A 25200-nucleotide genomic window follows, 5' to 3' on the forward strand; every position below is an offset into this window, starting at 1 on the left:
TTTTTCCCACTGTGTGAGTAATTATATTACTTAATTTAACTGGTCATGAGAAATAAAATGAGTCAGAATTGTGTTGTGGGTTATCTTAGTAACAATTCATCTGCAGTATTAATTAGGTCCCATGACAGAAAACTGCCACTCGTGTGCCATGTAAGGTGCAGTAACTTGTCTGCCTCTAAATTCTGCTTCTAAATTTTCTCCTGGTGTCTAACTTTCTTTCTCAAGTTTTCTTTTATTTGTGTAGATGCTTTAATTTAAACTGGAATTTTTAATCTTCTGCTTATGAAACCATTAGGCTGCCATCACATCAATGTTTTTTCTAGAACATGTTCTTCGTTTCCTCCAGTACTCTTACTCAGAGAGTTGTTCAAGTATGTGCCCATTAGTAGAGAAGAAAAGGCTGATCAGCTATATATGTGTATGCTTTGAGAAACCCAGAAGTGGCTTAACCTCATCAAATCTCCTCACTGGGAAACTTCCCAGCTGTTTGAGTTTGCATGACCCTGACGTTTGTCACATCACCTGTTCTATGCTCAGAAAAAGTGCTATCCAGGATGCCTCTTGGAAGATTGGGCTGTAACTTCCTTCACAGCTGGGAAGTGAACAAAAATTGGTTTTACAGAACAGAACTTGTTTTTCAGGGATTTGCCCTCAGCATGGTCAGGCACTGTCAGGGAGCAGCAAGAGGGGGTTGCTCCACAGAGAGCTGAGATGGCAGCGAGGATGGCAGGATGATGTCCTTGCCAGCAAGGTCACAGCTCCAGTGCCTGAGCAAGGATGGCAGAAATGCTGATAATGAGCTGATGATAACCAGGGTCAGTCAGCAGTGCCATCACAGCCACACAAATCCAGAGCTTTGAGGCAGGTCCAAGACTGCGATGCCAAACTCTTCAGCCTAGTGGATGATAAGATCCACTGGCCAGAAGCGGAAGCTGAACAAGTTTAATCTAGGCATAAGGCAAAAATTTGACAGAAAACATTAATTAAGCATTAGAAAAAAATGTTGGAGACTGAAATAGGCTTTTTATCACAGAAATTGAAAAATCATGACAGGACAATTTTCTGGCTCCTCATATTCCAGATAGTCCTGTGGTTTAAAGACGTCATATTAGGTGAGCACTGTCATTTCTTCTGCCCTTATTAACACTAAGACAGTGAGTCACCCTTCTGCAGTCACTCACTCTTGTGTAAGTTCTACAGTTATATGGATATCTACAATTATATGGATGTGGTCACAGTCTAATTCAAAATTCCCTTCTGATTTGAGTAATATTTAAAAAGTAATGTGTCTGTTGTTTAGAGGCTGTATTTATCAAATATCTAATGCAATATCTTTCAGTCAAAAATGGATAGATAAAGAGTTTATTTCCAGGAGCTACAGAAAAATCCATAACTTTAAATACCTTGTGTTAAGAAAGAAAGGCAGTAATTTGTGCAGATGCAGAGTGACAAAGGACCTTGTTTGTCTGTAATAATAGCCAAATGTGCCAATGTAGGAGCAGCCTATGAACTCCTTCTTTCTTTCAAGGGTCGTGAAAATAGTCTCTGAAAACAAGTCTAATTTACTCTTCAGGATTATTTAAAATCTGAGATGTAACCCAAAAACCGCTGTAGGCTTTGAATTTACAAACCAAAGAAATCTTCTGCAGGGGAATATTGGTTTGCTGTATTTGTCCACTTTCACATCCCCTCTACATACTGACTGGGGTGAATTTCCCTTGTCTGTGCGTCATTTTAGTGGAAATAAAACGTGGGCATAGAGACTTGGTGCTGCAAATGTTCTGCTCAGATTTCCCTCAGCCTGAACTGGGGGTGAAGTGTGGCACACTTGTTACAACCCAGGATGATGGAATGTGTCATGAAACAAACCAGCTGAGGCTTATTCCACACTTACCAAGCATTCTGAAAAACATTAGGTATGGCTGGCTATAGATGGAAGAGGTGCAAATGTTGTCTTATCTCGATTGCATTTATCTACTAATTACAGGCAGACAGCAATAATTTCAGTTCTAAGTAGATGTAGAAAAAGTAAAACAGTCTTTTCATATTTTGCTGCACTTCTTGGAAAACTCCAAAGACCTGGTAATTGCATCCCATCTCACCTACAAAAACAGAAAAAAGGCAGTGCAGCATATTCTCCTTGCAAAAGAAAAAAAGTAGAAAAAGGTATTTTCCCCTAGATGCAGAAGGAAAAAGAGGGTATGTTGGGTTTTGGGTTAGGGTTTTTTGTCTGTTTGTTTGCTTTGTTTTGTGTTAAATGAAAAGAAAGAAATGCAACTGACAAAATATGGTAGCATTTGGCTACATTGAAGATACAGCTTTAAGTTCTTGCCTTGAGTGATGCCTTAAGTTTTAGCTTTCATATTTTCATAGATTCTGTACTGCATTAGTATGCAACTCTGAACTTCACATGAAGTGTTAGCAAGTTCTCCTCACAGTTTAGTTAGACAGAACAATCCTTTTCCAGCCCGAGAACCAAGGACACCATGGCAGCTTCAGGCCCAAAAAGTGCAAACAACAGTGAATTGAGGAGAGCAATCCGGGAGGATGGGACTTCACAACCTGGTGCTGTAATTGGACAAATAACCCCAATATGTAAATGGACCTAAACTTATAAAAGTGTGAAAATGTATGACCTGTTGCCCATTTCGGTGTAGACTCATCCAGGCTCTTGTAGTGCCCAAGATGTATCCACTGAAGGCCTTTTTAATAAATACCTACTTTATTCCTTTAACACTGTCTAGCCTCTGTTCTAAGTAGGCCAGTTTTTGGTGGCAGCAAGGCATCTGGAAAACTCTTAATTATTGTATTTTCAAAAATCCATTGCTACAGGAACTGATCATGGCAAATGCAGCTACAGGTTGTTCCTTGAAATCATATAGCAGGAACCTGGAAGGCAACTTTTCTCACTCTCAGATGACTGACCTAACTGCTGGACAATTGGCTATTATCAGCCATGTCAGAACTTTCTGGACCTGGAAAGCATTTCTGACAATACTTATGAGAATTATTTGTTGAGAATATATTGTTGAGAATGTTTTGATAAAAATAGGTTTTTATTTTCCTCAAATATTTCTGGTATGCACTTACTAGGTGAATTTTTGCATCCTGATTATGTGTTCACATCAGAGTGTTTCTCAAGGCTAGAGACAAATACCTTATGATAAGAAAGAAAGCCAATAATTTGTGCTGTTGTAGGACTAAATAAAAGACCTGGTTTGTCTGTAATAATGATCAAGTGGGCCAATGTAGGAGCAGCCTATGAGCTCACTCATTTTTTCATGGGCCTTTCAGTTTTCAGTAATAATTATTACATAGGAAAGAAAATAGTCAGTATAATTTCAGTAAAATATTCATTATAATCCCCCAGAATCTTCAAGAAAGAAGTTAAAGGGATGAATGGTATGTGAAATTCCATTATACAGTGGGATGTTTTTGCATGGCCTTAGGAAAAGATAGTGATGGGAAAATATGCTCAGTACAGGGTATTCTTAATACAGTAAGAAGAAAGCTATGTCAGATCTAGGTCACAAAATTAATTTATTCTCTTTCTGTTGGTATGGTCTATTGGTAGATGAAGTGATGTTCAATATTTCCTAAATGTTGCCCAGATCTTCCAGACTTTTAATGAAATACTGGCAATTGTGTTTGGATCATTTACCAGTATCTTTTCAGCTCTGATACTGTTTTAGCAATCAAAAAGAAAGAAAGAGGAGGGAAGGGTTGTAGACATTAGTGATGTCACTGGCACAAATGCATCACACCCCCAAATTTTCCCTTTTCAAAGAAAAAAAATAGTGGTTCAGCTACTGATTATTTAATTTAAATTGAAATTTTCATTTTCTAAATTACAATGTTCTTTTAAACGGTGGTACCACTGTTATATCATACATAATCAAAAATTTGAATGTCTAAATAATAATGTTCCACTTCTAATATTGTTAGATCATCAGCATAGGAAGTGAATCTTGAATATTGTTGGTAGTGCTAATCAACATTATGTAGATAGAAATTAATAATAATATTTTTGCATGATAGCACCAGTAATTAAAAAAAAAAAAAAAAAAGCAGTTGTACATTTTTATGTAATATTGTTTTCTGTATGGAAGTGTGAAAATAAAAAGAAGCCATGCTGGAAAAAAAATTTAGATGTGTTTTGAAAAGCTAACAACAGATTAAACAGAACCATTTATCTTTGTAGAGGTGCTAGGGATAGTTATAGAAAGTATAGTTTCCTGTTTTTAATCTTTCTATGGAGAACTCATCTGTTCAAATAAGAAAAAATTAAAAATAGGAGAAACAAAAAGAAAGAAACAAAGAAACATTAAAGAGGTGAAAAAGTGAATGAAATCAGATTAATTGGCTTGAATATTATAATTTTCTTTTTCCCGGAGGTACAAGCAAGGAGAACACTGCAGCTTTTTCTAGCCTGGCTCCTGCATGATGGTTGTATCTTGGAGGGACTGTGGAGAGCACAGACCTTGGTGCTGTGCTCACCTGAATTCCTTAGTCACTGAAGGCTCCAAAATGGAAAGATATTTGTAAACTCAGTTTCTGAAACTGATAGATTCTTAAATTAGCCAGTCTTGGTTCTGAACAGAGACTTTTGGATGTAGCTGTAATTCCTCTGGAAAGATTCCCCCAAATCTTCAGGGTAGTTGTCTCTTACCCTTGATTTTGTTCACCCACTGTCCTGACGAAGTGAACATGAAACAGAAACACGTCATTTTTTTCTTAACAATCCCTTTATTATGTTTATTATCTCACTGGTTTCTTGGGGGTTTTGAGAAGCTTAGATAATTCCTTAGATATTCCAAATCCATGATTAATTAAAAATTTTCTTTTTTCCTAACACATGTTCAAATTCACGATCCCTCTACATCAGGCTGCTTTGTCAATCCTGACCCTAATAGGTACTGAAATGACTCTCCTACTTAATTTTATTGCTTGTTGAACCAGGGGCACTGTATTTGAGTGCAGTGCTGAGCTCTCTTTGGCTGAGCCCTCCTCTTCAACAGTACTGTCTGTCTTTTGAAACTCTAGCTGGGTGACAATGATGAGAATTCAGAGATGAGAAAAGCTATTTATCTTTTTTTTCATGGTCTGTCCTGGGATAAGATTACAATAATTTATATATACCAAAGTAAATCTCTTTTAGTTTTTACCTTTTGAACTACAACTACTCTAAGGCCAACACATTTGTCAAGAGATAGAAAGGAAAAAATATTTGGAAAGAAACTACTTTTAATTTTATTAGAACACATGGTGTACTGTAAATGATCTTTTGTGAAAGATCATTTGTGGATGGTATTATAATAATATTAAAAGTAAATTGTCATTAACTTTTCACTTATGTGTACACAGATGTATGCTGCCAGTGGCTGGACAAGGAAAGAAATCAAATGTACTCAGCCAAATAAAACTCAGAACTAAATATGCTTCTTTTCCCTTTTATTTTTTAAAGATTCTGATGTTTCCATCACAGGTTCACATATGTCAGCTGTATCTGGCAGCCCTCATACCCACCTCAGTGGGACCAGTCCATTCATGCAGAATCCCACATGCATGAAAAAGGGCTTTACTGGAACGCTCTTTTTTTCTCTTAAACTTAAAAAAAAAAATTGAAACCTTACAGAAACATGATGTGTTAAACAAAAAAAACCACTCCACAAACCCTGCAGTTCCCTTCCCTGTAGTACAGCTTCAGCAGACACATCAGCAGGCTTCCAGAGTGACTTTTGGTCTCAGCACGGTGTCTATTTGAAAATCACTTCAAAGCAAAAATGGGTGATGGCAAGGAGAATGAGCTTCACAGATGTTGGATGAAGATGAAAAGGGAACTGAGCAGTGGATTTTGGCTTATGAGGGTGTTTTATGACCCTTATAAAGTGAAGGGATCGGCAAACTGATTTCCACTGTTTTCAGACCTGCTCCAAGTACTGGTATAGGAAAGTGAGCAGTATAGCAAAGCACAAGAAGCTTTTGTTTTGTTTTGGAGAGATTACTTGCTTAGTGTGAGATCACAAATAGAGTATGGAACATATTTTGCTTCATGTATTTCTGATTTCAGGCTAAAACCCAAGAACGACAAGAACCCTTTTTGTTGTAAGGTGAAATCACCATCCTCTTTAAACAGGTGACACTTTTTACAGAAAACATCTTCTGCAGTAAAAGAAAGGGCCTCCTGTGTGTTTGGGTCCCTGCTTTGTCTACCTGCTCACAGGTGGTGGCTCTCTGTTAGCATGCAGCAGGCAGGTCCCAACACCTCTGTGGCACACTCACTGTGTCACATTTACTGTGAAGGAGGGGGCATGGTTGAAGGAGAAGACAATTCAAACTGGTAGTTTCTGATTTTACAAAAGTGGAGGTGATTCACCCTACTTGAATACTGTCTTTTCTGTAAACCCATATCTACATTGTGAATCAGATTTTTGGTAACCTAAAGAACATCACTAGGTCTGTAATTTCTTTTTTCCCCATCATTTCATGGTGAAAGAGAAAACGCCACCTTTGGAAACAGAGTATTGGAAGAAGTGTATGTTTGCTTGGTTTTCAAAATTTTCAACTCAGTATCACACCAATACCTCTTGATTTGCAGGCATTAGAAGAGCCGACCAAGCCTGCTAGTGTGACTGAAGGCACTATTTTGGACACTCATTCAGAGGTAGTGATGTTATTTATCTTTCAGATCTATATTTGAAAGCAAAAAGCAAAGTTTAACTGAGTGATCCATCCTCCCTTTTCAGATGTGCTCCCCTGCCCAGCTCAGACAACAAACAGAAGAGCTGTGTGCTGTCATTGATCAAGTCCTGCAGGACCCCTTGACTATGGTAACCCATCAGTATGTGAAATGGACTTATTCTCTTCCTTTCCTTCTGTCTCTTGTCATTAATTTGTCCATTCTCTGTTGAAAATAATTTTCCAGCGCCGGTGTGAGTCTTCTCCAAGTTTTCTGCAGATGAGCACAGAGTCAGATGTTGGCAAGGTAGGTGAACAAGCCCAACCTCCACAGCAAGGGCTCTTTTCAAGTAATTATAAAGGCAGGCAAAATCAGTGGGCAGTAGAGAGTGCTGCAACAGTAAAACCAACAGCAACTCAGAGCTGCAGCTGAGAAATGCAACATCAAAACTGTTTGGTGGTTAAAAAAGCATGGAAAGACAGAACTGTAACCCTGGAGTTAGTGCAGTCTTTGCTGCAGGAGGCTTTCCTGAAGTCAGGAGATATATTATGAGAGAGAAAGAGTGTATTAAGGTTTCAGAGGCTAAAAATCTCTCATGCCTTCCCTGCCATATGGCAGGGTCTCTGGCCTTCTCCCAGACCTCATCCCATCCATGTGTCCTTGCTGCAAAGTAGCCAATGTTTATAGCTTAGATGGCTGGAAGAATCTTTCAGAACACAGGGTTTTTTCCAAGTTAATTATTTATTTTCAGATAATGGGAGTATTAAATTAATAGTTGGACTTGCTCTGAAGTTCTGATTTCATTTAAAGTCACACCACTCCCAGAAGGAGGATGTCTGCAACAGCCCTTTCTCCTGGATATACAAGAAATAGGTAGTGAGAGGCAGAGTTAATTTTCTGTTTCTAGACTTTTGGCTTCATTAAGTTATACTGATGTGCCTTCTGGGCTCAGAAGGCTGGCTAACCAAGGGAAGAAGGTTTTGTATTCAGTTGGATACAAGTAAATTTAAGTTACTCTTTGTAGCTATAGGAAAGTGAAAATGGCAGAAATCCAACTAAAAGCTGGAGGAAAGAAATTTCTGGCAGATGAACACATCAAAAAGTTAATCCATGCAAAATATCCTGCTGAATGTCCAGTCTACCATGCAAGAGTAGGGCACAGGTCCAGCATTTCTCAGTGGCTGTATTGAATATACAATTCAAATTTAATTTCAGTTTTTGAAAGTGCTTCTGTCAATCAGCATGCAGCAGTGAATTGGACTCCAGGAGGCTGAAAGACAGAAATGTAATAGCAGAAGGATGGACAGACAGTGATATTGAACGTGTTTTCCAGTGCCTGAAGAATATGGAGTGTTCAAAATGCTGCTACCAAGCCTAGTTAGAGTATCCAAAAACCACTTCCATGGGTAATTCAGAATGAAAGCCATCTTTTAGCAGTCATGAAATCAAATATGGGACGGGGAAGGTGAACTTAACAGGATCAGCGTAGGAACCAAGCTAAAAGTGGTGAGGATCTCAGAATGAGGTCACAAAGTGCTTCACAGAGGGTAAAAGAAGGTCATAGATATGGAAGAAAAAAAACCAGCTGATAAGTAAATGCTTTAGAATTGTTATGGATTAGTCAAATTAAAGTAAATTCTTGCAAACAAAAGTATAGAGGGGTAATATTCTGTATTTTGTGAGCAAATGCAACTTCAACTTCATGGGGCAATGATACCTATGGGTATCTAATAAGAAGAGTTTTGTTATGAAAGTTTTCATATTAAATGTCATCCTCAATAGAGCAGGATCAATGTTTTTGAGAAGTAAAATTAAGTAGTATTTTCTACAATAAGCATACAAGAAAAACTTAAATATGCCTTAGTCTCATGGTGTGAATCCTTCTGGAAAACTTAAATTTTCCTGAATTTGAGCAATTCAATTCTCAGAGTGTTGAAAATCTCTTGGAGTTACTATTCAGAGTAACTCATCATATCGATTGTATATCTATTTGTCTTTTTACAAGATGTCAACAACATTGCAGAGAGCAGCTGGGCGTGAAACCAGATATGTAAGTACTTTTACAATTGCTCTATATTTTGCATGTAAAAATGCTTACTTTGTCTGCTCCTAAACAATCCTGGGTGAGTCTGAACATGCATCTACATGTGATATCAGATGTTGACTAGCATAGACAAGCACATAAATTACTGGCTGTAATGTAGTGCCATATAGTGCTGACATTTGACACTTGAGGGGTCTTCCCACTATAGCAAAGCCAGACACTTCTGTGCCTGTTGATAATTTTACCTGTGTGAATATGACATAAAAATTGATTTCCTTACACAATTCTTTATTGTTGTTTGCTTCAAGCCTGGGGCAAGAGTTCAGCTGTTTGCTAAACAGATTGTTTGTTGTGGGTGCTGAAGGGTGCATTTCCTTGGACTCAGCCTGCACTGTAGGGGGCTTGCATTGGTAGAAGTCCTGTAGTTCTTGCTTATCCTTCAGAATCTGGGGTTGATCCAAACTTTTCTTTCCAAGACACAGAGCTGGCTGAAACCCCACAGTTTAGAGGAATTAAAGCTGTTTTGTCACATACAAACACATTCCAACATATGATGAAAATATCTATATTGAGTAGTTTGTTCAGTTATTGAAACGTTAAACCCAATTAACATTTTAATTCTCTCTAGCGTATGCAGTTACTGCAGGTTCCACATTTTACTTGCAACTCATTGAGTCATGTGGTAGGAAATCTCAGTTTGCTATTCATCATTCAGCATTTCTATTGAACCTCAAATCAAAGCTGTGCTGGCAAAGCAACAGAGGTCTCCCAGTTTTATGCCAGCACAATGCCTGACTGATCAATTCAATTTTGCTTCCTGAATGTGGCAGTATGCATATTTTATTGCATACTGTGATTTTTGCTTGACAGATTGTGCTGGCTCTTACTAATTAGGAAGAATATCAGAGGAGAGCTCTTTAATGAAATTAAAGAGTGTACTTCAGAGGTAGTCTTTGAGAACAGAGTGTATTTAATAACACTACAGTGCAAATCTCCAGCTCCCAAAGCTGAAATATGGTCATATACCATAAATTCAGGCATCCAGCTAAGGGAAGCCTAGGGATGGCATGGAAAATCACCCTCACAAACACTTTTTTTCCGTTGCCACTAGAACTTTCTAGATGAATGAAACAAATCAATATTTAAAAATATGTTTGGGAATAACAGAGAGGTTTATTGGAAGGCTAATCTGTCCTATAAATTGTACAGGTGTATTGAATTTTTGTGTGTCAGGAGACAGACTGGGGTCCCCAGGCTGGGCTGTGATGCCTGAACTTGATGGGTCCAGGCTCTCCTGTGCTCTGCCATTGCTGTACTCTGCAGCAGAGTCTCCTGAGGGATGTATCAGGTGTCTATAATAGTATAGGTGCATCACATCTCTTTCTTCCTCTCTTGCTTTGCTTCCTTAGTAGGCAATAAAAAGGCTATTTCTGCCCCAGTTAATAATCCAGGTGGTGGTTTGTCCTCTGGACATTAGGGAAAGAGCACACAGAGTAGTTTTCCATAGAGTTATCTTCTTTTTGTATTTACGATATCTAATACTGAGATGATTGTCAAAATGTTGCTTTGAGGCCATTTTTGGTTAAAAAAGGAGCTTAAATTTCTTTATGAGTAATTCTAAAGTATTATTTATAGCCACCACATGTAAAGTTATGTGTACACATGGTAATATTGCTAATTATTTCAATAGGTTATATAGGGTAGTAGGTTATAGAAATATGTTGAAATAACGTATTATTTAACAGTTAAAATGTTATAGATTTGATTTGGCCTCAGCGATCTTTTATCTTCTCATGAACTTCAGAACTTTTTAAGGATGTAAATGATTTTACAAACAGCAAGGGAATATATAAAAAGTGTCAAAACTAACTTCAGTTTGTACCAGCTGACAACTGAGTGCTACAGTTGTAATTTAAAAACTTTTAAAACTTTATGGTCTTTGATATGATTCTATTCACCATTTAATAATAATGCAACTCAGTTGGCTTTAGTGACAATACTGCTGATTTTTAATAATAATACAATGATTCTCTAGATAGGAATTTCTCATGATTAACTGGAAAATGATTGTCTTTATTATTGGCATGTATTCTTAAGTAGGATTGTTCTGGTTCCCCTACTGTAAAGTGAGAAAAGGTTGAGAAGGTACTCAACCCAGTACTATTCATAATGTTAATAACATTGATGCTTCAAATTAACAGACAATGGCAGGCTCAGAAAAACAGGATTTAAATTTCAAGACTAGATTAAGATGAAAAGAGGAAATTTTGTTGCACTTGGAAAAAAGAATCCCTAAAATCTTAACAGGCATTTGATTATATCTAAAAGTAAACTGAAAATGAGAATGTTTTATATTCTCTTATACCACTGCATCAGTGGGAAAAGTTTCTGTAGCTGAGCTAACCCTAGTGCTGTACCTGGATTTTTTTTCCTGTCATCATTATAATCACAAAGATATTGCATGTAATGCTGTATATATTCATCTTTTTTTCAGGCCAACCTTTACAAATCGGTGCCTATAGTAACTGAGAGTCAGATGGTACGTATAGCACAGCAGCGATACACTGTTTTTCAAAATTTGCACAAGTACAAAATTTTATTAATTATTTGTTTTCTTAGTCCTTTGAAAAAAAACTGCAGTCAATATCTTTTTACAAAACTGCATTGCTTCTACAGAGCTGTGGTGGGGATTTTTCTGCACTGAATACACACCTGTTTTAAGTAGATTTATAGCTACTTGTAAACCCAAGGGCCAAATGCCAAATTACAGAGTTGTGCTGAATCTCGAGGTGTATGACAGCAGTAGAGTCAGCTGCTGGTTCTTGGACTCTTAATATTTCACTTGTACGATTTTGTTTAAATGCAAAAAAGATTCTAGCATCTATTTTCCTCTTACACTCTGTTTTATGTCAAAGCTGCTTTAACGAGTGAAAAGGAAGGGTAAGATCAAGTAAGAAAGGGAGATTATTCATCAGATGTCCACTTTAGCTCTGATCACAGTTTCATCTTGTTGGAGCCAAAATTTCTGAAGAGTCAGAAGAGAAATCATGGAGCCTGCCCAAGTAGGAGTGACCACTAATGAATGCTTAGGGAAAAAAGGAGATGTGGATGAGAATTTTTTCCCTTATATTTCAACTAATGGAATCCCAGGGACTTCCTGAATAAATTTCTTCACCTAGCAATCTTTGACTATATCTTCTTTCATTATTTTTTCCAGTTACTTTTTGAATTTTGTTATATTTCGGTCTTTATAACATTCTCTAGCAACAGACTTTATTTTCAAATTAAGCATAGTGCAAAATAGTACTTTATTCCTTTGTTTTAAACCTCTGACTTGACCTCAGTTCTTATACTGAAATAGCAAATAATTTTTCTTTCTTCACTTTCTAAATAACATAATTTTTTTTTTCTAGGTATTAACAATATTGCCTAGACCTAACACTACCAGTCATCTCTGTTTCATGTAAAAAAATAAAAATTGCTTGGTTACTCTTTGAAAAGTACGGATACTGTTCCATATCACTGATGATCCTTCTTGCCCTTTTCTATATCTTTTTCAGGTTTTTGTTTTTGAGATTGGGAGACTAAAACCATAAAGTGCTCTTGTATAGCTCTGAATACAGAACTTTCTATTTTCATGAAAATGTGATAAGGTCCTTTATTGCTATTTCTACTCCTTTGTTAGTGATTTATAGTGCTTTATTTAGTTCTTCTTACTTGCATTGAGCAGCAAGCCAATGTTTGCACAGAATTGTACACAATAAAGTCAAGATATATTTCCTCAGTAGTGAGAGCTGGTTTCTCAGCTAATTAGTTAATTGGTGCATGAGCAAATTTAGGATGTAGTTTAGTTTTTTTTTGTGGTGGAATGTATCAATGCTGAATTCAGTTATCTTTCGCCTGCCTTTTATCATTCATTCACTCAGTATTGAAAGATCTCTCTGTAACTCTTTGCAGCAATATTTTTAGTGCAAAATACTGCACTAAAAAAAATTCAGGGGATTAATACTACCTAATTAGTATTACCAACAAATTTTGTCACCTTACCAGACATTCTTTTCTATCTGATCTGCATGCATAATTCAAAGCCCAGATTCCCAAGCAGATCTCTGAGGAACTCTTGTTTGTGACTTCTGTGTTCCAACCCTGCTGCTGTGGACAGGGACCCTTTAACTAGACCATGTTGGTCTGACCTCCATCCAACCTGACCAGAGTTGGAGCATCCACAACTTCTCTGGGGAACCTGTTCCAATGCCTCACCACTCTCACAGTAAATAATTTCTTCCTAATGCCTAATCTAAACCTGCTCTCTTTTCATTTTAAGCAAATCCCCCTTGTTCTGTCACTGATGGAATGGGGTTGCAACTGGGAGGTGACCCACCAGTTTCAGCAAGATCTCAGGGGAAACCAGTGTCATAATAACAGGGGAGAAAATTAGACATGAACATGCCCATACATCTGCCAGTGTTCAGTCTTCTGACTTTTCGGACAGATATTATGCAAGGCTCATTTTCATGCAAAATACCTTCTGTTTCTGAGGGAGGATGGCCCTATCCATGCTGCCTATAGAAAAACAACAAGCACCCTGTAGCTTATTTCTAATTGTTCACTTGGTGACCGGGGCCAAACCCATGCCAGAGAATGCCCTAGCACTGGGTCAGTATCACTGGTTATGGGTCAGCTCTGGAACTTGTGCTTTGGTCCTGAGTAATTTGCTGAAAGTTCTGTACACATACAATGGCAGCCCAGTGCTACTGTAACAGCCTTTATCATTTTTTGATGTTGTTGTAGGAAGACCAAGTTTCCTTGGCAAAACTTAGTTTCAGATTGTTTCTCAGCATGTCAGCTGTGACGTTTGTCATCAAAGAAAGAGTTCAAATTCTTAGTTTCAGATCAGAGATTTTATGTAGCTTGTCAGGGTGCTAATAAAGTGTTTAGAATTCTGGTTGCTGGCTGATATCTGTCACTCTGTTAGCAGAGTTTCACATAAATGTATTACTCAGTCAGCACTTGAGTGTTGTTTAGAAAATGCTTCCTTAAAAGCATTTCTAAAGCATGCTTTTGGAAGAGGTTTCTTACAAAGGGAGACTATCTTATCCTTGATGATTTCAGGTATGGGAGTGGGCTTTTAATTGCCTGGTGTGGAGGAGTGCCAGAAGGTCACATGTCGTTTGCATAATAATGACTTGATAACAACGGGACCTTTCTTTGTAAAGTTCTATTTACCTTTACATTGAAATCCAGACATTCTGCAGATACTTTTCAGAAATGTTGATAGAAAAATAAGTATCTTTTGGTGAATCCTACAAAGATAGAATCATTAATTATGGACTATAAATTCATTAAATAAGCACTGCATGTTTGAAAAAGTTGATCTTTGTAATTAAAACGTTTTTGATGCAGCTTGACATTTACTACTCTTTAAAAAAATTAGTATCACTGTGTGGCTAATATTTTTGCTTTCAGTTGAATGTTTTTCTTACTTGATGAGACAAATGAAGGGACCCCAGTCTGTGGAGAGGAGGGAGAGTAAAAAACACAAATCTAAGGGAAGATATTTTGCTCCCTGGGCCCTGCTCTGCTCAGGTGTGTTGTGCTCCAGCCTGCCTCTGCTGCCTTCACCGCAGACCCAGGGCTGTGCTCTGTCCTTTCCCAGGACAAAACACCCTCTACACCCTCCCCTACAATGGACATCCCTCTTGTCTTGTCCTTGCTGGATGCCTGCAGTTCTTGTTTTAAGGTGGTCCATGACTCACTCAGCTGCATAATTTTTAGCTTACTTTCATAGTAAGCTTCTCTGTTTCCAGACTGGCTGATGAAGTGTATTGCTCTTATGATAGACAACATATTGTTATTAAGAATACATATTTATTTTATAAATAAATCTAATAGTGATTCAAGTTTCCTCTCTGCATTTTTGGATACCTCTGCCTGGATACTGAGGATGGGGAGCTGTGACAACACTTATTTCTCAGTCCCAGCTGGGCAAGCTGGCCCTCTGTGCTGCAAGCACAGAAGGAGCTCAATGGCAGTCCTGTTGTTACCTATGTAATTTGTGTCAGAGACCATTTATTTTCCATGGGTTAGTTGTAGCAGAGGAGAATACAACTGGCTCATTTAAAAGTTTAAATTCAATCACATGTCTTTGAAGGCTTGACTAGTTTTAAAATTCCAGTGAGGAAGTATACTTTTTCTTCCTTTCTTGGCTCACTGAACATGTCTATTTTAAAATTATGCCTTAGCCTCCATTTGAAGTTTATGCTACAATCCATCTTGTCAGATTCTACTGTAAGATTTTTTTTTTTAAATCACAGATATACTAAATTGAGAAGTTAATAGTCAATTTTTTGTGGTTGACTGGTTGCTAACCAAGGAATTTTTTCTTGATTAAATAATCCAATTTGTCTGAAATTATGGGTATCACATATCCGTGCTGATCAGATTCTCTAAAATTGTAATTTTCCAACTGAACTCTTAAAGATACTGTCACTCTGTCACCGAAGTGAGTGGCTGTAGTGCTGGCATTATCAGCAGTGGAGCGCTCTAGAGGGGGTGCACAGAGGAGATCCCTGAGGTGGGGGAGCCTCAGAGGGAGCTGGAGAGAAAAACTGACTGGATGGCCAAGCTCAGAGATTGGTGGTGAATGGAGTTAAATCTGCTGGTGGCCCATTCCCCAAGGCTCACTATTGAAGCCCATCCTGCTTAGCATCTTTACGGATGATCTGTATGAGAGGATTTAACACACCCTCAGTCAGTCTGAGTGTTGATCTTCTGGGTAGGAGGGTTCTGTGTGGAGGGATCTGGACAGGCTGGGTGGATGGATGGGCTGGGGCCAATTGTATGAGGTTCAACAAGGCCAGGTGCTGGGTCCTGCCCTTGGGTCATGACAACCCCAGGTAGAGCTGCAGGCTGGGGGAGGAGTGCTGGAAAGCTGCCTTGTGGGAAAGGAGTTGGGAGTGCTGGTCAACAGCATCTGAACATGACCAGCATGTGCCCAGGTGGCCAAGAAGGCCAGTGGCATCCTGGCCTGGATCAGCAATAGTGTGGCCAGCAGGAGCAGGGCAGGGATTGTCCCCCTGTACTCAGCACTGCTGAGGCCACACCTCGAGTGCTGGGTCCAGTTCTGGCCCCTCACTGTGAGAAAAACACTGAGGGGCTGGAGAGAGTCCAGGGAAGGGCAATGGAGCTGGGGAAGGGTCTGGAGCACAGATCCTGTGAGGAGCAGCTGAGGGAGCTGGGGGTGTTCAGCCTGGAGAGAAGGAGGCTCAGGGGAGACCTTACTGTTCTCTACAACCACCTGAAAGGAGGATGTATTGAGGTAGTGATAGGACAGGAGGAAACGGCCTCAAGTCATGTCAGGGAAGGTTTATACTGGACATTAAGAAAATTTCTTCAGGCTGCACAGGGAAGTGGTTGAATCACCATCCCTGGAGGAATTTAAAAGATGTGTAGATGTGGCTCTTAGTGATATAATTTACTGGTGGACTTGGCAGTGGTAGGTCACTGGTGGGACTCTGTTATCTTAGAGGCCTTTTCCAATCCAAACAATTCTATTCTACATTTGTATCATTTACAGTACCTGAAAACAATAGTATGTCTCCACTTTTGGTACTCTGTCTTAAAATTTCCACTCATTGGACATAATATTGTGCAGGTATTTAAAAGATGTGTAGATGGAGTGCTCAGGTACATGGTTCAGTTGTGAACTTGGCAGTACTAGGTTTATGGTTGGACTTGATTGCAAGGCTCTTTTCTTACCTACGTGATTCAGTGACTCTATGACTCTATACACTCCAGCATGCAATCACTGGTATTATTCCCCAGTAAGACTTTTCCTAACATGCTTCTGCCTGGGTGTAAGTAAGCAGCATCACGGATTGTCCTTCCTTGTTTCACAGTTACTGTTTTGAGAAGCCCGGTGTGAAAGCAGATGTGTGGCTCTGCATAAAGTGTGACTTGAACTTATCAAGCTGCAGCTGAGCAGCCAGAAAAAAAATAACAGCCAGCAAAACCCACAAACCATGGTCTGACAGCTCAGTAGCTATTTTTTGTCAGTAATAAACACATGCCAGTGATGAAGTTCTGTGCCTAAAAGCAGCTCATGTCACTTTTGCCCACAATCTGTATTAGTAGTAGTCCAGGCAGCATGACACCTGAATAATTTTGGTGGTTAAACATGTCATTAAGAAAATATTTTAAAATACAGTTAGTACAGCCCCTCCAGAATTGACTTGTCTAACCAATATTCTGTAAAAGGTAAGGTATTTTATGTGGTTCTTCTTTCATCTCTTTTCTCCTGGGTGTGTTATGGGTCAAGACAAAGCCTGGTGTCATTCGTCCTGTGCTGGTGAAAGGAAAGAGTGCACAGCAAAAGGAGGAGCCCTATCAACCCAATCCTTTCAAAAAGTACCTGGAAGAAATCAGCAATAAAAATATTGAGCAGGTGAGTAGCTCCCACTCTGAAGGATTTTGTAACCTCAGCTAGTTTCCTTAAAGATGAAGGATTAAACATAGATCTTTTTATTGTCCTGGTCTTTTTTTTTTTTGTTCGCTTTTTTGTTTTGTTTTTTTTGGTTTTTTTTTCTGCAAAGTTAGATGATTCCCCAAGGGCCACCTAGCTCCTAAAGGTAAGTCTTCAAGCTGAGATGGGCAGCTGGGCTTTCTACAGGACCATTTTTTTTCTGGTGATGTAAAAACTTGTATCTTGAGGAGAGGACCTTTTCATGAAGTCTGTAAGAAACATAGTGAAAATGTGGGTTGAAGTGCTCTTCTTCCCTGTCAAACAGGTGTCTAGATCACATCTACTAGAAAGTGCTTCCTTCATCTGGGGCCCAGACCTGTATCCTCTCTGAGGAGAAATGACAGCAAGGACTGGGCAAGGTTCACAACTTCCTTTCCAAGGGAGGCTGCAGAGGAGCCCCAGTGTGTTTCTGTTTCACTTCCAGTGCACAGCTCCCCCAGGTCCATATCTCCCCCAGGTCTGTATCCATGTCCCTCCACAGACTGAGGGAACAGTTCTACCACATTTGATGGTGGGGCAGCAAAGGCGCTGTCTTCTCCCACAGCCCTCTGCATGAAGCCGTAGGATCACGTTGCAAAAACACGTCTTGAGCTGTGCTGACCTGTATGAGGCATTATCTCAGAGAAAGTCCGGATAAATGGCTATGACAGCCTTTCCTCATGCATTTGTGTTTGTGTGCATTATTGAGAAAAAACCCCTTAGATATGATTAACAATCTGAATGTCCCTGTAAGAGTTTGTACAGGGACATTGTACACACTACCCAGTGTGTTCTGAATCTTCCATCTGGAGGGAAGTGAAATGAAGCCAATAGTTCTCTTGTCAGACACAATGTGAATAAAGTACCTTGCTAATTGAATTTCATGTACATCTCTGCCTCTCTGCTCACATTGGAGATTTTAGCAATGGTAGCACTCTCTTCGTTTGAAAACATAATTTAATTAAGGATTTAATTTTAGCTCTTTCCATTCCTCTCCACAGCTCCAACTTGATGTAGAAAAATCCAAGAATTCCTCAAAGAGTACTGTAGCAATACAGAGGAAAATAATTGGGGTATGAGTGGGGTCCAGCACAACACATAGGTGGCATCAGAAGGTTTCTACAGAATGTAGAGTTTATCTAAAATATAAGAAAAAAATGAATAAAAATAGTGATTTACAATTTGACACTGAACTTTTGAGGTTGAAAGTGTATATTTGAGCTCAGTGACTACAGGTGAGTTGATAGTGAGTTATTCATGCTTTAACTTACTGAAAGCCTTCTGATGCCAAGGTACTGTGCTGCCATTTTCCTGGGATGAAAGAGCAGGAGAGTTATCTAGACTTGTTGCTAGAGAGCTTTTGCCCTAGGCCACCTCAGGAGAGCCTTCCTGCAAAGGCAGGGGCAGTTCAGACCTCCCTGCCATCAGGGCTGGACACTGATTATGCTGGCTGTAGTTTTACTGATGAGAGGATTAGGTAATCACCAAACTTCATCTTTTCAGACAAATGCAAACCTGGAGTTATTACCAGAGCTTGAAGCATTATGACATTTGAAGCTAACTAGTGGAAACTAAGCAACTTACACTTTATAAATTACTTGTGGCACATATTACTGAAATACTGACAGCATAATAAGTCCAATGTTGTTGTTGTTACAAGAGAAGGCAAAATTATTTTATATAAAAACTACACATTAAAATAAACAACAACAAAAAAACAACCTGCACTGTCTTTAATAGATGGAAAAGTTAATGTCACAATTAATAAGTTCAGTTTTGCTTCCTCTATTTAAACAAATTATGTTGTACATTTTATAATACTGATATATTGGTATTTTGTAAGTTGATACTAAGATAAGTAATATTACAAGTTGATGTAAAGTACTTGTTATTTTAGGAGATCTTTATTAAGACATCTTTGTTATGAAAAAAGAAGTAGTGACTTGTATTCAGATGGATTCACTTAACAGAAACTGGTTTTGTTTGTGTGAGAAATGGCTGTGTACTCCCATCGTGGTCTCATAGAAGAAATAATAGTATAATAATATGTGGATCTAGGGAAAACACTAAAGTGCTGAACAAGACAGGATACGCTCTTAATTTCAGCTCCTGGCTCCCAGAGTAGCTTCTTGGTGCTGATATTATATCCCTCGTGGGTGGAGGAGGCTTGGATGCCCAAGTGAGGATGTGCACAATCTTACAGCATCTGTGAAACTTTCCTGACAGGTTTTAGTGCCTGTAGGAGGGTTGCAGCACTGACTGTGGAACTGGGCTTGGTGCCAAGACAACAGCTTGAAAATTGCTCTGTCTGTCTCTAACCATGGGTTTTTTAGCCTGTAAAGTCTAATGACTCATTCTCCCCCTTCACCTGCTCTCAGTAAAAGCATTTTTGGCTGCATGGCAGCTGAATTCCAAAGAAGGGGAGGTCTTCCTACCAATATTTTCCCAAAACTGGGTAAATTTAATGCTTTCATGGGATCTAAGGGCTGGGAATTGAAACTAGGAGACTGGGAGCTAAGCATTCTGCTGTCTGTGAAAGAGCCAGTGCTAATCTCTTCTCAGATAAGAATTTAGCAGGCGTTGACTGTGGCTGTGGGTCAAAGCGCTCATACTGTTACAGATTTTCCCTGTTTTTCTTTGAAGATTTTCCCAGCCATGCTGGGAGGTTTGGCTCTTACGTTTCTATTCTCTCCCTCTCTCTGGGTTTTCTCTTTTCTTTTTTTCTTTTCTTTTCTTTTCTTTTCTTTTCTTTTCTTTTCTTTTCTTTTCTTTTCTTTTCTTTTCTTTTCTTTTCTTTTCTTTTCTTTTCTTTTCTTTTCTTTTCTTTTCTTTTCTTTTCTTTTCTTTTCTTTTCTTTTCTTTTCTTTTCTTTTCTTTTCTTTTCTTTTCTTTTCTTTTCTTTTCTTTTCTTTTCTTTTCTTTTCTTTTCTTTTCTTTTCTTATCATTGCCAACAACATCCTCTCTAGGTAATGTTGCTGCCTCTCCTTCCATAGCTCATCTTGAAAGGACAGAGCCTTTCAGACTGCATCTTTGAGGAGGGTAGAGAGTAGATGAGATCCCAGATGGGCTCAGCTTTATTAATTTATCTCTTTTGATTTTTCTTAGACCTCTGCAGTACCTCCCTGCCCTGCTGAACCTCTCAGTGTGACACTGAGCACTGGTGACTATGTGGGTGACATTCAGTTTGAGACATAATGATGCAGCCAGCTGTAGCTGCTGACCTTCAGCTTCACACCTCTCTGTTGAACACACTGTGTTTTCTGCACACCAGAGAGTAGCTTGTTTGCTCTTCATTTCATTAAGAAGTGTAGCTGTGTGGAAAAGTCCATTTCTTTTAAAAATAAACAGTAGTTTTTCCTTTAACAGGTAGATGATCTCATGCAGATAATCCAAAGTAATTCACAGAGAAAAAAAATATTTAAATTAGCAAAGATCATCTGGAAAGGATGTAGTTCAGCTTACAGATATCTTTCATCAGCTGCATTCTGGGTATAATGTATATAGATTTACACTCATGTGCCAAAAGAATTTATAAACCAAGGAAAAACCCTGATTTATCTTGGATTTTTTTTTCTTATTAGCATGCTGCCACCTTTCCCGCCCCCCTGAGGGCCTATACAACTGGTATTATTGTTACCTAGTGGATATCCACCCCTCAGACACTTTTTGCAGACAGAGTGTAATATTTTTGAGGTTCCAATCCAACAGTATTAATCTTCCCACATTTTTATATGCCTTTACTGGAGATTGCATTTTTCACATCATAAGAAAGAAATTTTTTTCCTCTTAGGACATTTCAGTATCTTCTACGTATGTTCCACTTGGTTCAAAAGAGAACCATGAAATACACTGGAACTGGATATAACTCTGTAGCAGTGCTGATATGTCAGCTTTATGAAGATTTTAAATTTAAATTGGGGAAGCAAAATTTTTTTTGGAGTAAGATTAAGCATTTTGTTACATAATTATATAAAATTACTCATAATGATCATTAGACAATTCATGTGCTTGCAAATATTTATTAGAAAGAATGTTTAAAGGCCCCTTTGTCATTTAAAAAATAAATTACTTTGGGCAATGCAAGAAGAAAGATAAGGATGAACAAAAGAGATATTAGCTAAATTTGGTGTGAACCTGTGTGACCAGTTTGCAAAGGTTTATTATTAACAGAAGCAGGACTGTTGCCTTTGAAGAGGCTTGGTAGGAGGCAAGGCTGGTGTAAAGTGGCTGGGCTGCTGCCAGGCTCTGCTCTGCTCTTTGCTCATGCTCACTCTTTTGGTGGGTGATGCATTAGCTTCTGCTGGAACTAATCACAGCTCTTGTCACAAATTTTCTGGTTCTTTGGCTCAAAGGCACAGCACAGTGGAGTTCCTGGTCTAGACAGCCAACCGAGTGAGAATCCAGGATGTATTGTGTCAACAGTCTTGACAAAATCAAAGTGCAAGATGTATGCCAAAACCTGGGTATGCCTCCTTGACTCTATCCCAAATCTTTTGAAAAATCTCTTTTTAAAAAGGATTTTATCCTTTTAGATGCAAAAAGAGCTTACATATTGGGTTTTCTTATCCAGAAAAACTATTAACTACAGACAACTTAGAGCAGCAAAAAATATGTATTCATATTTGCTGGTTTAACACTTAAATGTCTCAAAAGCCTTGTTGAAGTCTTGCTAAAAACCCTGGAGTGCTCCTGCTCATACAAAGGTCTTTTGTACCTTTCAGACACTGTTTTTACATGGGTTTTGTTCCAGTTTCATTAAATTTCCCAAACACGATAATTTTATCCTAGCGCACGATCCTTCAGGGATTTCCTGTTCTGTCACTTCAGCACCTGTTGAGCTGCAGGAGGGAGATGCACTGGACCCCAGTCAAAGTGTAACTGGTTTAACAGGACGTACTGCAGGTTTTTGTGTGCCTGCTTTCATGCCATTGAAAGCTTTTAGTGTAGATCAATTGTATTGGCATGAAAGCTCAGTACCTTTCCTGGTTAACCATCAAGACCTAAGAGGCATAAAAAGGTGCAAGACAAGCACTTTGCTTTCTGCCCAAACTTCTTTTTTTCCACCCATTATTTTTTTTCTCTTTTTTTTTTTCTAACCTAGAGGATTGGTCTCCTACACTCTCTGTATCCAACTAAACAGATCCCTCCAGCTAAGTCCCCTTTGTGTCCTCCATCCATTTCCCCCACCGACTGTCCAAACCCTGGACCTTTCAGCTACTTCTCTTTCATTGTGTGTGATGTTCATGAGAATCCTTACAGCCCTTACAGACACAACCTTTTGTACAATAAGGTGAGCATCAAGTATAGTGTGAGTCAAGATCTTTGTAGGCTGTTACCCTTTTAATTCTAGGCAAGATTCAGCTGAGTCACGAGGATTCCATGCTGGCAAGTGCTATGGGAGATGCATCTCAGATGAGCCTGTGTGTTCAACTTCCCTGGAGATATTAAAGCTTTTCCTTTCCTTGACACAGCTTGTATTTGGTCTTGCTTTCTCTAGACCAGCAAGGACAGGCTCCCACCACTCTTCATTCAAACTATTTCTTCTCTAAAGCAGGAATAATCTATTTCCTCCCTCATGCTCAAATTAGTTTTAATATTTACACACACTAAAGTAATAGTTTATTTTTTTCTAGGGAGACTAATCTGAGAGAAATACAGATTTTTCCAGTAGATCTATCTGTCACCCTGACAAGCAGTTTTCTCTTGCCAGTACAAAGTGAACGATGACATTTTTATCTTCTTTGAAACAGCATTGGAGAAGTTGGACAAAAATCTCTGTAGTCCAAGGTGTGTGGTTAACAGGGCTGGCTAATGAGTTTGTAAGGTGAAAATTGTGTCCTGTGCCTTAACTGAAATCTTTTTGATGAGCAGCTGACACAAAGTATTTACAGTACCTCAAGAGAGCCCCTGCCCTAGAAAAGAATCATTTGTAAAAGTTCATAAAAATGCTGTTTGGAACCTCTCAGATGCATCCATTCTATTTCCTCTTTTTCTAACTTAGAATCTGGCTGCAAATGATCAAACCTTGTTTCCAGGAGTGACTATCCCACTCTGAGATGTAGAGTGTACTTTGTTTAGGGTGCAAGAGGTTAAATGTAGGCATTGGGTGCTGTTTCTTTAGGCTATATCATGGTTTCCTCTTTGGGGGAGTACGAGGGTGAAGTATGTGTTGCTAGTTTCAGGCATGCTGGACAGGGAGTCAAGACTGCTTTTGAAAAATGTGTCATTCCTGCAGAGAATACATGTTGATCAGCTGTCAAACTCTAAAGAGATACCTGGAAATGCCTTTCTCTCTTCATACTAGAAGCATAATTTAGGTTAATAGGCAATGTCAATAGTGTTTGATATTGGCCCCCCAGTCCTGTGGGATTTACCATTTTGCCCACTTATGAGGATGAACCAGAACTAAAACTAAAACTAAAATCAACCTGCCATCCTGTCTTTGAGACAGCCTGAACAAAAGCACCTTTTCATATCTGAGAGACTGGTTTAAACAGGGCAAAAGTTCTCTTAAAATTTTTACTGAACTGGGCTGTCATACTTACTTAGCCAGAAAAGATTTTACAATCAAATATTTTAAGCAAGTTTTCTGGTTCATTGAAGGTATTCACACAAACAAACAAATAGTTCATATGACCAATAAAATAATTTTTATAATGAAAATGGGTATTTACTGTTGCTACTGAAAACAATGCAAAAAACTCAGAAATTTGAATAGAAAAGTGAACAAGTCAGGAAAAGGTGTCTGAAGATAAATAAGATAGTGTAATTTTTTGGTATGTCATATCAGTTGTTCTTTGTCAAACAAAATAATCAGATGTCCATACTAGGATATTTTAATATAAACAGAGGTTTTTTCACCCTAAAAGAAAATATTCATCAGTTATAATTTTCAATGTTTCTGCTTTCATCGGTGATATTAATAATAATTGATAACCAAAGGAAGATTAATTTTGATTTGTTTTCATGATCAATATTTAACATTTGAATCAGTATATGCTGATAGACTTCCTCACAGTATTTCCTGTACCACCCAACTGAAGTCTGAGGTATTAATGTTTTCAAAAAGAATTTATTTAATTTATAGTCATAAATACTTTCACAACAGAAATAGCACAACAGACACAGGATAAGGTGTTGAAATGTCAAACAGTTAGACCCATTCTGTAAACAACATCCCAACAGCATGGGAATTTTGTTCTGCTCTCTACTAAACCTGGACTGTTTTCTCTGTTAGCTCCCTAGAGTTTCCCCTTTCCACTTCTCATCCTTTAGGATAAGGACTAATATGCAGTGACTCACCTGCTCTCTCTCCAGCCACCCAGTAAACACGTGGTCAGTGTCCACAAGGTCAATCTATGGAATGTTCAATTTCTAATTATATGTTGTGTTTTGCTTCACCTTCCACTAGAGGGCAAAACGTGCTGGTAGAAATTCTTATATCCATTCTTAACATGTTAAAAATACAGTATTGAAAAGGGGCAGGAGGTCACAGAGAATGAAGTTGTTCTCCACCTGCACTATTGTTAAAAAATTACCTTAAGCAAGTTTTCCTTCAGAAATGGGAAATGGAAACAACCACAATGATTACCTATGTCTTATATTAGGGAGGCTGGATATGGTGAGGACCTAAAACCAGGAACACGTCATGTGTTGGCTTGGGGTGTAAGATAATATCAGCTGCATTGATCTGAAATGCTTATTGAAAGGGCACTGTAGTGTTGTTTAGGCAGGCTTGACTTGGTACCAGATTGGGTTTTCTTTAATTACATGAACCTCCATAGGTGATGAAATTACACACATCAAGCTGAAAGATAGACTAGTCAGTTTTTGTGGATTATAACTGTTTGAAGTGATGAAATACATTACATGTGTACCAAATCATTCCACAATGTGGTTTTAAGGTTTGATAGGAGGAGGCAGTGGGAACCAAGGTATTGTGTCTCCCTCCTCTCATCTGTGCATAGGCTACTTCT

At 38.6% G+C, this 25200-nt stretch overlaps 1 protein-coding gene across 1 annotated transcript in view; it reads left to right on the forward strand.

The window, feature by feature from the left end:
• MLIP (muscular LMNA interacting protein) overlaps positions 1-25200 on the forward strand; it is a 99993-nt gene that overhangs the window by 60336 nt on the left and 14457 nt on the right. The window contains exons 6-12 of the mRNA XM_062488544.1: positions 6599-6664; positions 6747-6830; positions 6926-6985; positions 8685-8729; positions 11218-11262; positions 17041-17166; positions 23806-23808. Of these exons, the coding sequence (XP_062344528.1) occupies positions 6599-6664; positions 6747-6830; positions 6926-6985; positions 8685-8729; positions 11218-11262; positions 17041-17166; positions 23806-23808 (429 nt within the window). The remainder of the gene's footprint in view (positions 1-6598; positions 6665-6746; positions 6831-6925; positions 6986-8684; positions 8730-11217; positions 11263-17040; positions 17167-23805; positions 23809-25200) is intronic.

Source organism: Cinclus cinclus, chromosome 3 (genome assembly GCF_963662255.1).
Source record: "Cinclus cinclus chromosome 3, bCinCin1.1, whole genome shotgun sequence".
Lineage (NCBI taxonomy): Eukaryota > Metazoa > Chordata > Aves > Passeriformes > Cinclidae > Cinclus > Cinclus cinclus.